This window comes from Lygodium microphyllum, chromosome 29 (assembly GCF_053477565.2).
Source record: "Lygodium microphyllum isolate KBCC chromosome 29, Lygodium_microphyllum_v1.1.10, whole genome shotgun sequence".
Classification (NCBI taxonomy): domain Eukaryota; kingdom Viridiplantae; phylum Streptophyta; class Polypodiopsida; order Schizaeales; family Lygodiaceae; genus Lygodium; species Lygodium microphyllum.
In genome coordinates, this window is record NC_141163.1 from 7,762,181 (window position 1) to 7,776,139 (window position 13,959).

Consider the following 13,959-nt stretch of genomic DNA (forward strand, 5'->3'; position numbering starts at 1 on the left):
AAAGAAAAAGAAAAAGAAAAACGAAAAGATAAGAAGCACCCATGATCACAGCACAGCACCTAGGGGTCCTCAAATTAGGTGCGTCCAGTGACCTTGGTTGGCTGGCTCCGTCCCTAGTCCCCTAGCCCCCTAGCATCACCCACAATAGTTCAGGGCACATCAAGGGCAGGACATACCTAGGGAGTTTGTCTCGCCTATGGTTAGACCTGTCACCTTGACCCATTCACACGATTCCCTCTTGTACTCTGGCTTAATACCATTGCAATCAATTGTGGTAAGCACTACACAAATGGCCATAAAAAGTACAATGTCCTCATCACACAAGTCCAATAGCTACCAGCTACCTATCGATAGTGCAGTGTCCCTGTGTTCAATTATGTTACGTCATGCAATCACAATGCAAAGGATGTCACATACATCTTCACGTGTACTTCTTCTTAACATGGACAACTTTGCTTCATCCACACATCGTTATGAGAACCCAGCCCGCGGTCTTCTAACTATGTAATATCTAAGTATGCATGAGCATTCACATAATATCTGCACCATAATACATACACAGTTTGGGTCCTCAAGTGCAGGACAATACTCTCAGCTTGCTTAGAGTTCGACCTGTCTCACATTTTGATAAGTTGGGGTTAGTTACTAATCAAATTTTACTATGCAGTTCAAGATATATTGTATATAGAAGGCAAGGAGAAAATAGTACATTAGCAACCTTGTTGATTTGTGGTCTTCCACGAGAAATATTCATTACCAAGTGGGGAGGAGATAATCATGAAAATTTGGGCATTGACTAAGTTTGAGCGTGCCATTTTTAAAGCAAAGAAGGAACTCCTTTGTGCATGTAAAGGCCCATTTTCCACCATTAAAAAAGCCAAGGAATGAATGAGACTCCTTATTTACATGTTGTTGTATCTAGCCTTTTTATTAGTCATTTCTAAATCAACTAACCCATGCATTTTTCTTAATGAATACAAGTCATTTTGCTTTGTCTCGATAAATGTAAATGTATTAAGTAAATTAATGCTTCATGTAAATGTAACAATAATGTGTGATATGTGAACATCCTTTGATGTGTTGTGTGTTTACATTGTGATAACATACGATGCATTTGGATATATTGATAAATTTAATTTAACTACATAAACATGTGGTATATACACATGCAATTGTGTGTATATAATAATATAGCTCATATTTGTACAATACATGTGTGGCACATCATACACAATATGTATATCTATTATTATTTAAAATGCATGCATACATTAAACATAAGTTAACATCCATGCATTTCAACAAACAAAACAAACAACCTTACTCAAAATTATTAGAATTAAGTACATCACATGAGACAACATATGAATATACATTTGGGATACATTCCATTATGTTTTGGCTTTCCAACTTGTTATGTTGTAGCATACATGGTAAGACCTTATATCATAAGTGTTAGAATCCTATGGGGAACATCCTTGCCTTGTCGAAGTCAAATAATGAAGTCCATACCTTTTTGGTGATTGTGACATGCTATGCATGGATGGCAACCAACTATATATCATTGAACAAGTCGAGGATAAACCCCTCTGTAGCTATTTGTAAGGCCTCCATGGTTACAATAGTCCACTTGCATGGTAATGGATAGTCAACTACTCACACCCAGTACCTTCCTAGCTTGGTCAACCACATGTCTTGTAAAATTTTCCAAACCACCTTTTGAAAGGATGATTTTGAGGCAAGAATATCATAGCCACATTGAATACACCTTATCTCACATAGGAAAATAGTAATTGGTCTCCATCTCCTCTATTTTTGTGATGCTCTTTGTGCTCTAGGGGGAGTACCTTTTGATACCCTAGAGAGAAGGCTCCACCTTCTGCTCTAAGGGAGACCATGTGCATAGACTTTGTCAGAAAATGGAAAGTGACTTGCTTGATGTATGCCATGCAAGCTCTAGGAGTGTGGGATGGAGGAGAGACAAAAAATGGGGATGTGAGAATGGAAGAAATAATGAAAGAAATATGTAAAAATGTGAAGAAGAATGAACTTTTAATCCATTTAAATCCTAAATTGGGTAAATGAAATTCATACACATACTTCATCATGTTATTATAAATCCATAACCTATTGGAATGTGATAAAGCTCCACATATGCATCGACTCTAGATGTTAAACTTCAGACTAGGGCCTTACTCAGATTTTTTAAACAAAAAAAAAAGACTCTTGGCGACCTAATAGGTGCATGTGTGAAGTTTTGTCGTATTCCAATAAAGTTTGGCATTTTTGAAATCATCCTACTTAAAATTATGGATGGATCAATAATTGAGGAACTAGCATTGCAATTACTCATTCTTAGAGATTTCACACCACATAGATTCTACAAACACATCAAGAGTAAAGTGTGCAACAAGAAATGTCAACTTTTTGCACGTTTTTCTTATTGAAATTGACAAGAAAAGCAAAAATTATAATTAAGTAGCCTTAAAAGTGACAATGAATACATTGCCATGTCTTCAACGCTTCTTTGTATGTAACATAATCTAAGTACCAATAGAGATGGTGGGATAGGAATTGACTTTTGGTTGTCTATATTGTGATTGCTTTAATATAAGAGGAAGGATACTAGGCACATAAAGCTCCATTGAAATAGAATATGAAGCAAAATAAGATTTTGAATGAAACGAGAGAATAGCAAAACCTATGCAAAATTGAGGGAGGAAATGCACTTTGTTGGATTGTTTCAAATGTTTGGGAAAAAGATACAATATCTACAATGGTAGGAAAGCATTTGGTTGTATATGATTCAAGAATTTTAAGAGAAATGACAAAGAGACTTCAAGATTGTGTAGCATTAACAAGAAACGTCTCTATTTCATGTCTTAAATTACACAAATAACTCTTATTCTTTGTGTCTCCATAAATGTGTGTCCCAAAAATACCTAAACATGCTTTATTTTAAAAATATTTAAGAATAAGATAAAAGACTTCATAGTTGAAAAACCCCTTTTTTACCATAATGGTAGTTCTCTCTCTATTGGTTGAGAGGCTTTATCTCTCTAAGCTACAAGGCCCAAACTTGAGTCCAAATCTCCCCTAATGTGAAATTACAAAGAGAAGCTTGTGTATATCATGTATTTATTCAGTGACTTTATTAAAAAAGCTTCACTTTGGAGCCATAGTTCCTTGGGTAAGCTTGCTTGGATCCCTGTAGTTAGTCACATGCCAAACATACAACCACCAAACCCTTGGCGACATTTGTATCTTTAGCATCATACTTAATTACATTCCATCAACTTTACTAGATCCACTAGGCATTAAAGATATTACATTCATTGCACTTAGGACTAACCTAATATGACAAAAGGAACTTAGGAGACCCTACTCAAATAGAGGCCTAGAATTGATGAATGAGACCAAAACACATTGTGTTAAAAACGTTTTTTGCACACTACACTATTGATTGGAAAGTGGAGAGCTCGATGAGAAAAATTTGCACTTAGGGCACTTGAATAATGATTGAACACATTGTATAAGAAAATAAAAAGTATGTTTGTGTACACCCTCATTTGTCACAAAACTCTAGGAGAAGTAGACACACTACTAATCTTATAAGAGAACCCATTTGACACAGAGGTTGAAAGAAAAGATGAATAAAGAAAATAATGTGTGGCAATAAGTAGTAAAGCAGGCAAGAGAAACAAGGATCACATTGTGAATCACTAGTGAGAAAACAATGAAACCACACTGAAATGTACATAGTCACATGTGGATCCAACAGATCATTAAAAAAAATCAAGGGAAAAACAAGCCAAGGTTATAGAGATCCCAAGGACCCACTAGGAAGCAAGAGAATTGAGAATGGAGCCCCATAGCTTAAGTGAAACTCAAAAGAAGTTTGAGCCAATCAAACAAACATATTTGGGAAAAACATTCAAGAACACAAGAATCCCACACCCAAACATAGGAAAATAAAGACCTTAGGACTTTAAAGGACCTCATTAGACATATTGAGGACAATCAGGCCACATAATAATACATAACATATTCAAACTGTACTCTGATGGAACAAGTCAAATAATTCTCTAAGAATGAACATGATGATACAACGACTTCGACCTTGAATGCTCCACAAGTAGCATTAGGGGTTTGCAAGTTAGGTATGCCTAGTTGCCTTGATCAATTGTCTCTATCCCTAAACCCCTAGCCTCGCTTCCTATTCCTTCATGAAAAATCATGGCATATCAAGGGTAGGACATATCTAGGGAGTCATGGCTCATGGTTAGGCATGTCTCCCTAAGTCATCGGCACAACTTTGTTTATTTCTTTCCAAATCTCTCACTACCACTACAACAATATCAAAACTAGGGTAATCAAGAATTACCTAGTGCTGTAGTCTTGTTTAGCATTGTAGTCTCTACTAAGTGATGCCTCATAAAAGAACCTCATCGGTTGAACCCATGAACTCAAATCCCAACTACTCAAAATAGCTTAAGGTTCTCTTTACGATTCCCCCTCAACTTTTCTATTCCTAAGTAATAACGCTACTTCCCATTCTTTACCCATCAATTGGTACCTTACATCATCATGTGGTAACAAGAAGAAACCATAATCTTATCTTCTAACTATGTAACATCCTATGTAAACACGTGCACTCACATAGTAATTAGACCATAATCTTGTACGCATTCATACATACCATATAATAATAAGGAAGAAAAAAAGAACCAAAAGTAACCAAATAAATGCTATTGTAATCATTAACAATTGGGCAAGCCCAAGCCGCTTCTAATGCTTGGGTTTGGGATGTGCTTAGCAACTATAAAGTAGCACCCATTTCTTCAACTTTGTGTGCTTTCAAAGGAGTGGCTGTTGGTGCTATAAAGTGGTGGCATGATGTCCTCTCAAATGAGCTCCTTTGAACTAGAAGCCCAATACAACAAACGGTGATCAAATCATAGTATATTTGTCCTTAGTTTGTTTAAACTAGTGCATACATAGTGTAGGCAACCACCTAGAAAGAAGGGTGGGGGGTAGCCCTAAGATGGGGGTAATCGGGTGAGAAGGGTTTCCTCATGTGGAGGGGATCCTCGAGTCCTTTGAAAAGTAGCTACTTGCATGCTTATCTACCTATAATTGGAAAGGTGTAGTGCTCATAGTAGGTAGTCCAAGGGGGGTGCCGAGCTTATCTTCTAAGGGGTGGTTGTAGTCACTTAAAGGGGGGATCCCTAGTATGGTGTGATGTGTCCTATACAACGGGCATGCATCTCATTGCTCCAAGTAAGGTCTCAAGGTCACTAGCTCAATTTTGTACGCGCTGATAGACTACCAACATGTCAAATTTTGAACTTTTCTAGAAAAGGATGTGGATGCTCTGTGACCATTGTTCATCAAAGAAGCACCCAAAAACTAATTACTTAAGTTAGGAGTATTGTGTTATACACAAAAACATAAAAGAATTCATTGATATTCCTCCAATGGTTCAAAAAAATCATATGAATGGCTCAAAAATTTCATTATGTCTCCATTTATAATGTTTATAAAAGGATTACTACAATGGCTTAGAGAAACACTTTAAAGGACCTAATTATTCCCAAGTCTTGGGGCCAAACTCCATTTTTCAACTTTCAATTACCAAATTGTAAATAAATTTCTGTGAAAGCTCCAAAACGAGGTTTATAAGAGCTTTAAAGAGAGAAAGTAGTATTTAAATTGGGCTCCGAAGGGATAGATCATAAGAAAAATTTATGGCCTTAATTGGCTTTAGACTGTTGAATGATTCTAAGAATAATGTGGGATTAGTTTGCACGTTACAATAGCACTCGGTTGCACATTTTGGGCATGTCAATACAATCTCTCTACTAACAACTAATCACATTAGTATGGTTATATAAGCATACATTTAGGGCTTGTTAAGATCTCCTAATCTAAGGAAGCTAGCATCTAAATGGATGCACATAGAGAGAGAGAGAGAGAGAGAGAGAGAGAGAGAGAGAGAGAGAGAGAGAGAGAGAGAGAGAGAGAGAGAGAGAGAGAGAGAGAGAGAGAGAGAGAGAGAGAGAGAGAGAGAGAGAGAGGAGGGGGGGATGTAGCAAACCAATGGATTTGAGAGAGGGGGTGAGGCATGGATTCTTGAGATTTGAGTGTATTTGTTATCTTCCACTTTGTCTTAATTGGTGTAGTTTACTGTTAGCATAGGTCAAGAATCCATATTGTCCAATAAATGCATGATATCCAAGTGATCAAATGGTGAAGACGTTGGAATTTCATTTTGGGGTAACTCTACTTCAATTGTTGGTTTATTTGAGGATAATGTAGTATCCACCTCATTTACTGATCTAGATAAAGACGTCATACTACACTCTCTTTCTCTAATAAGGGGCCAAGTCGTTGGCAAAACACATGGCCGACTTTTCTTTGAATGTTGTCGTGAGGTGCTTGCATCATCCAATGTATCTATTCTAATGCTAGCTTGAGGTTGAAATTGTGTACCTACACACACAAGAAGCTAGGAGAATTAAGTATATAGCCAAACATGGGTGTTTAGGTAATGTCATTATATTTGTAGGGTAGAACTTAGCATAATATGCCTAACCTAGTTATGAAAACCATAGGTGCAAAGTACAATAAAAAACAATTACAAGTTACAGAACATATTAAGTTAATTCTTAGGGAACTTGTTACTTAGATGCAATTTGGTTTACACTAATTAAACTACATGATGTGCACATTGAGATTCATAATTGAGGTTAAGATACAAAATCAACAACTTACCTAGTGTGGGAGGTCGTGATTGAGGTGTAGCAATTTCAAATCCAAAAGGTAGGCTTTGGGTGTCAATGTTGTCCTTGCATATTTTTGTTGGCACTTGTGGAAGTGGATCATCAATGGTGTAGCTAAATTCGACATGATGATAGATAGGCTCTTCTTTAACTTGGGGAAGATTGGGGATAGGGTCTAAGTGTATATTAAGTTGATTAAATAATGCTTGATGTGAGCTCCCAGGATTATCAACATGAAGAGAAGGATCAGAGCAGGAAGAAAATGGAGGCAAGTTGGGAAAGCTTGGTTGATTAAGAGATGATGATGATGGTGATGATGATAACAAGGAAGAGCTTGTAGGGGAGCCAGATGACATAATGGTGAATGTGTTTCCCACTTTAGCTATGAAGGGAAAGGAGTAAGGAAACCCAAAAGGCCATGCTTGGTTATCAAACTCTTGAGATCGACATGTGTGATGTCCTTTATAAGTGACAGAGAACATAGAGGGATCTTCATCACATCTTTGCACTTGCTTGATGGCTTGGCAACCCAAATCATTTTTATGGGTGCATCTATAGTAGTTCCTACCAAACATTTAGAAGAAGATATCAATAATATAATTCAATATTGTAAATTTGAATTCATAATTGACTTATAAAATTAGAAAATAGAGAATCTAATTCCATTACTCCAATGTGAAAGATAAGAAGGTCTACCTGGGATATTGTGTTCCTAAAATGTCCTTTTGACCATACTTCCGCCATGCATGTCCATCGTCTGGGGGGAGGTCTACACCTTGTTGTAGATTGTTACTTGGAAGTTTTAATGTAATTTTGGGTAAGAGTTTCCTATTCAAATTGGAGTAGTATATTGATTAGAATCAATTATATATAAGTCAAGCTATATATTATAGGTCATGTCAATGGAGATAAAAGAAAGGAAGATATGAGTTTTTCAAATGATGAATGACTAGTTTTTCAATCGTTACATCAATGTACAATTTCAAAGTAGTCTGAAGCCAAAAGATAACCATGTACTTCAAATAGAAAAATCAAAGTTCCAAATTTCAAAGTGATGTGAATCCAAAAGATTACTATGTACTTCAAATAGATAAAATCAAAGTTCCAAATGTCAAATTATTCACTCATCATATGAAAACGATTCTTTAAATTAAATTAATCCCATCAAGTTCACACTATGTAAATTTGAGGAAATGAGAAGGAAGACTCAAGATTACAATTTTGCTAGCTAATGAACCTATATAGACTTTCATTGATCATTTATTCTTATGGAGAACCCAAAATCTAGAGATCGTAGGTGGACAATGGAATTTAAGCAACATTGACAAGATATGTTTGAGAGAGAGAGAGAGAGAGAGAGAGAGAGAGAGAGAGAGAGAGAGAGAGAGAGAGAACAAAGGCTCGTTCCTAAATTTATGATGGAGGGGACCAAATGTGATATGTATGCAACTAATACCATGTGTGAGCAGTGCTCAAGAAAACAAACTTATTAGTTGGAGGGTGAGCAAATTAAACAATTGATGCTTATCTAGAAATCCAAACTACTTGCTAGGATTTAGAACTAAAATGTTTAAATAAAGACCCTAAAATTGCATGGAAGACAAATCAATTGTAATCAAGATGTTTCATTTTCAACAAGGAAATTTACACTACAAACTGGGACAAGTGAGCCTAAGAGCCAAGGCATGCCCAAATTTATTGGTCACACCAAGTCTGCCAAGTGACCAGTTTAGCATGTGTGTTCATGATGTTGACTACGTGTAGGATCGTGACGGCCAATTGTTAGTGTGTTTAGTGGTACTAAGCCCAACCAATGGAGTGCCTCTAAGAATGGAGGTACTCCATCTACTATAGAGAGTCTACAACATTGTAGCAACTATCTATTTGTTATTGTCACATAGTTAAGGCTTCGTAATCCATATCTAACGATGGACTGTCACCTCTCTCTCTTCACTAACCTTATGGTCTTGCCTTACGTGTGTCCACAAGATGTTAACTTGACAATGTAGAATGCTCAAGTGAATCGACTTGAGCAAGGTGTGACTCTAAGAGAAATGTGACAAACTACCAAGGTACATTCTAGACTTAGGATCGATGAGTCTATACATACACACACATGTATGTATGTGTATGTTTGAGAGAGAGAGAGAGAGAGAAGTTTTTGTGGGGTAATAACAATCCAAAGTGACCTTTAACGTATTTCCCACAATTCAAGAGAAAGAGAGAGAAAGGGGGGGGGGGGGGGGGGGGGGGGGGTGGGGGTTGGCGGCGGGGATAAATTAACAGGTACCTTTTCCTTTGAGTCTCACGTGGAGTCGTGGCAGCAGACGCAGGGGCTTCGCTTGTTGCGGCTGCAGCATGAGGAGCTGGGGCCGTATGGTCGGTAGTGCTAACTGTAGTAGCCGGCTGAACATCGAGAAGATCGAGGGCCGCCAATTTGGCAGTCGGAGACCCTTCCGACATCTGGCCGTCACTGATGGACGTTGGGCTGTTTATGTTGCTGCCGTGAGGAGGGCTTACATTAATCAGCTGACTAGCAGCACTCGATTGCTTACTAGCTGCAGCGGCTGCCTGATTAACACTATGTAATTTGTCGGCCTGCGCCGCACTGCTACTTATAATAGTGCTCTTCTTGCTGCTTGTATAATTCATCATCGCATCGGCCCTTTGCGCAGATTCATCATACTGATTCCCTAATTCCAACGCCCTCTTCTGCGATAGAGTCGTACTGATTATCGTCCTCCTAGCTGCATCATGAGCCGATGCGCCAGAGAGAGCAGCTACCCCAGCTACTGGATCAGCTGACGAGATAAATGTTAACGGGCGATCGATAGCATATCCAGCCCTAGCTGTGGAAGTACTCGATGACACTAGAAGCTTCAGCGCTTCTGTGAAGTGAGAAATGACCTCTAACGAGGCCGTAGTCAAGCTGGCCCTAATGGCACCTGATTCCATAATACGCAGTTCCTCATGAGTCGATTCATGAAGCTGCTTTTCTACCTCTTTGGCGAACCTGATGCCCTGCCCCAGCTGATCTCTCAGTCTTCGATTGGTGGACTCACGGTTAAGATGATCATCAGGAGTTGGGGCCTGCTCATCGGCGGCCAGATTGGTCTCTAATGTGATGGGAGCTCCTCTGTGCCGCTGATCAGGATTCATTGATTGCGGGGGATTCGATGGGGGTAGACTATGACGGCTTGCAGTGGCCTATTCAAATGTGGCGCGAGTAGGCAAGCAGAGCGAAGCTGGCACAATGGAGACAGAGGCAGACAGGCATACAGAGACAGAGAGAGAGAGAGAGAGAGAGAGAGAGAGAGGATCTACTGGGGCTGCGTATCTAGTCTAGGATTATACAGCTTAAAATTAAGCAGGTTACCAGTATATGCAGATGAGAGAGAGAGAGAGAGAGAGAGAGAGAGAGAATCTGTGTGGCGTCGCTTTGAATGATGGGATCTCCTCTGATTGGTTTTGGAGGGAAGAAGAGGCGAGAGCCAAGGTTTGACTGAGCCGTCTCCGCGAGAGCGCTCAGACCCTGTCTCGTGGCGGCAGTCAAAAGAGAAAACTTGGTCGTTGCGACCTTCTCTTGGCCCACTCAGGAGTCAGAACCTTCCAAACACTTTTTGCTATCTTTTTAAATTTCAAGGCCAACGAACGCAAATCCCCGAACCCTCTTTTGAACCTTCTCTTTCCAAAGGTCCAACTCCAGGGTCTTTGCCACATGCTTTAAGGCTGCCCCCTCCTTAGTCACTAGGTCGTCAAGGGAGCCACGTCATTATGCTAAGATGCTACACACCCATGTCATTAAACTAAGATGCCATTTACCTACAACCCTTGAAAGTCCCAAGAAGATTACAAGGATGGGCCCTTCCATGACATGCCATCTTACCCTCAAGGGAAGGTGGAAATTGGACTTCCAGGTCTTAGGCTTTCCTACAAGAAGGAAGGTAAGAAAACTTCAAACTTCTATAGAATTGTATTTTCCACAAATCCACTTCCCACATTCAAAGGTAAAAGAAGTAGGAAAAGATCAAACGAAGGGTCTTTTTCGTACCTTTCTTCAACTAATCTTACTACTATATTATTTTAGCTTTAGGTTCGGAAAGCCCAAAAACCTTTAGAGGGCTTCCCGAACCTACCCCCTTTTCCAAACCTCCCTTTTTCAATCAAAACCCCCTCCCCTCTCTTTTTCTCACTTGCAATATCTCATTTTCTCTTCCCCTTGCCTTTTTTCATTAAAGCCTCCCCCCCCCCCCCCCCCCCCCCCCCCTCATTTTTTAAATTAAAACCCCCTCTCCTCTCTCTCACTTATAATCTCTCTCTTTCTTTTTCCCATCCCCTTTTTAATTAAATTCTTCTCCCCTCCCCCCTCTCTCTCATGTGTAGAGCCTAGGTTTTTTTTTTCTCTCTCTCTCAGTTAGATTAAAATTTTTAATTTAAACTTTTCTTAAATTAAGTATTTTATTTTTTTTAAATTTAAAATTTTTCGAACATAGTTTTTCACACACTTTGAGAAGGAGATAGAATAAAAGAGAGAGAAGAAGAAGAAGACGAAGACGAAGAGAGAAGGGGGAGAAAGAGGAAAGAGAAGTCTTTTTTTTATTAAACATTTTTCTTCTCCCCCTCCCCCTCTCTCTCATGTGTAGAGAGAGAGAGAGAGAGAGAGAGAGAGAGAGCAAAAAAAAAGAAGAGGAGAGGGAGGGAGGGAGGGAGAGAGGGGGAACAGAGAGAAAGAGAATTATAGAGAGAGAAAATATAAAGTTTAAGAGAGAGAGAGAGAGGAAAAGAAAAAATGAAAAGAGAGGAGAGAGGGGAGACAGAGACAGAGAAAAGAAAATGAGAGAGAGAAAATAAGAAGAAGAAAAGAGAGAATTTGAACATAGAGAGAATTATAGAGAGATGAAAGATAAAATTTAAAAGCAAGAGAAGAAATAAAATAAAGAGAAGCAAAGAGGAAAAAAGAGGAGAGAGAAGGAAAGGAAAGCAGAGAGAGAGAGAGAGAGAGAAGAAGAAGAAGAAGAAAGAGGAAAAGAAGAAGAGAGATGGGAAAAAAGAGAAAAGAGAAACTTTCTTTTTAATTAAAATAAGGGGAGAGAGAGAGAGAGAAAGAAAGAGAGAGAGAGAGAGAGAGAGAGAGAGAGAGAGAGAGAGAGAGAAATATACAAATAGCAAGCAAAAAAGAAAGAAGAGGAGAGGGAGGGAGAGAGAGGAGGAACAGAGAGAAAGAGAATTGTAGAGAGAGAAAATATAAAATTTAAGAGAGAGAGAGAGAGAAAAAGAAAAAAGAAAAAGAGAGGAGAGGGGGTCATAAATAGAGAGAAGAAAATGAGAGAGAAAATAAGAAGAAGAGAGAGAATTTGAATACAAAGAGAATTATAGAGAGAAAATTTAAAATTTAAAAGAAAGAAAAAAATTAAAGAAAAGAAAAAAAGGAAAAGAGAGGAGAGAGAAAGAAAGGAGAGGAGAGGGGAGAAAGAGAGAGAGAGAGAGAGAAGAAAAATAAGAAGAAAGAGGAAAAGAGGAAGAGAGATGGGGAAAAAGAGAAAATGGAAAATTATTTTTAAAATTTAAATGTTTTTTGAGAGAGAGAAGGAGAGAGGGGGAAGAGAGAGAGAGAAGATAAAATTTAAAAGAGAGAGAAGGAGAGAATAAAAAGATAAAATTTAAAAGGGAGAGAGGGAGAGAAGAAAAAAAGGAAAATTAGGAGAAAGGGGAGAAGAAGAAAAGGGGGCGGAGAGAGAGAGAGAGAGAGAGAGAGAGAGAGAGAGAGAGAGAGAGAGAGAGGAGGAGAAGAGAGAGAATATAAACATAAAGTGAGAATTATATATAGCGAAAAAATAGAATTTACATACTTTAAGAGAGACTAAGAGAAGGGGGGGAAAGAAAGAAAGTGAAAGAAAAAGAAGAAGAAGAGGAAGACCTCACTTTTTCAATCAAAACCCCCTCCCCTCCTCTCTTTCTCACTTGCAATATCTCATTTTCTCTCCCCCTCTCCTTTTCTCATTAAAGCCCTCCCTTTTTTAAATTAAAACCCCCTCTCCTCTCTCTCACTTATAATATCTCTATTTCTTTTCCCCATCCCCTTTTTAATTAAATTCTTCCCCCCTCCCCCCACTCTCTCTCATGTATAGAGCCTAGGTTCTCTCTCTCTCTCTCTCTCTCTCTCTCTCTCTCTCTCTCTCTCTCTCTCTCTCCTTTAATTAAATCAAACTTCTTTTTAAATCAAAAGTTTCTCTCTCTCTCTCTCTCTCTCAATTAGATTAAAATTTTTAATTTAAACTTATCTTTAATTAAATATTTTAAAATCTTTTTTATTTAAAGTTTTTCAAACATAGGTTTTCATCCACTTTCAGAAGGAGATAGAATAAGAGAGAGAGAGAGAGAGAGAGAGAGGGAGGGAGGAGGAGGAGGAGGAGGAGGAGGAGGAGAAGAAGAAGAAGAAGAAGAAGAAGAAGAAGAAGAAGAAGAAGAAGAAGGATAAAAAGAAGAAGACGAAGAGAGAAGGGGGAGAAAGAGTAAAAAGAATAGTCTTTTTCTAATTAAATGTTTTTCTTCTCCCCCTCCCCCTCTCTCTCATGCGTAGGGCCTAGGTTTTCTCTTTCTCTCTCTCTCTCTATTAGATTAAACTTTTTAATGTAAATATTTTATTTAATTAAAATAAGGAGAGAGAGAGAGAGAGAGAGAGAGAGAGAAAGAGCCAAAAAAAGAAGAGGGGAGGGAGGGAGAGAGAGGGGAAACATAAAGAAATAGAATTATAGAGAAGGAGAGAGAGAGAGAGCAAAAGAAAAAAGGAAAAGAGAGGAGAGGGGGAGAGAGACAGAGAGAAGAAAATGAGAGAGAGAAAATAAGAAGAAGAAGAGAAAGAATTTGAACACAGTGAGAGAATTATAGAGAGACCAAAGATAAAAGTGAAAAGAAAGAAAAAGAATAGAATTTAAGAGAGAGAAAGAAGAAAAAAAAAAGGAAAAGAGAGGAGAGAGGGGGGGGGAGAGACAAGCAAAGAGGGAATGTTGAGCTTCTCAAAAGTGGAAGCAAAGAGTGGAAATGGTGAGCTTTGGGATGGAATGCAATAAATTTGTGGTATTCGATGAATGAAAGAAGTGTAGGATATTTCAATCCATGCTACAACACTTCATGAATAGAAGGAGATGTCAATCCATGCTAAAATCTTCAAGAGAAC

At 38.4% G+C, this 13,959-nt stretch overlaps 1 protein-coding gene across 1 annotated transcript; it reads right to left on the reverse strand.

Annotated features, from left to right (window-relative positions):
* Positions 1-6,048: 6,048 nt before the first annotated feature.
* Positions 6,049-10,188, reverse strand: LOC148010343 (uncharacterized). Its single transcript, XM_087671678.1, has 4 exons — positions 9,073-10,188; positions 7,479-7,610; positions 6,775-7,346; positions 6,049-6,492 (listed from the first exon to the last, which is right to left on the reverse strand). Exons 1-4 carry the CDS (start codon positions 9,939-9,941, stop codon positions 6,200-6,202), a joined length of 1,866 nt encoding a protein of 621 aa, XP_087527804.1. The 5' UTR covers positions 9,942-10,188; the 3' UTR covers positions 6,049-6,199.
* Between the last annotated feature and the right edge of the window lie 3,771 nt (positions 10,189-13,959).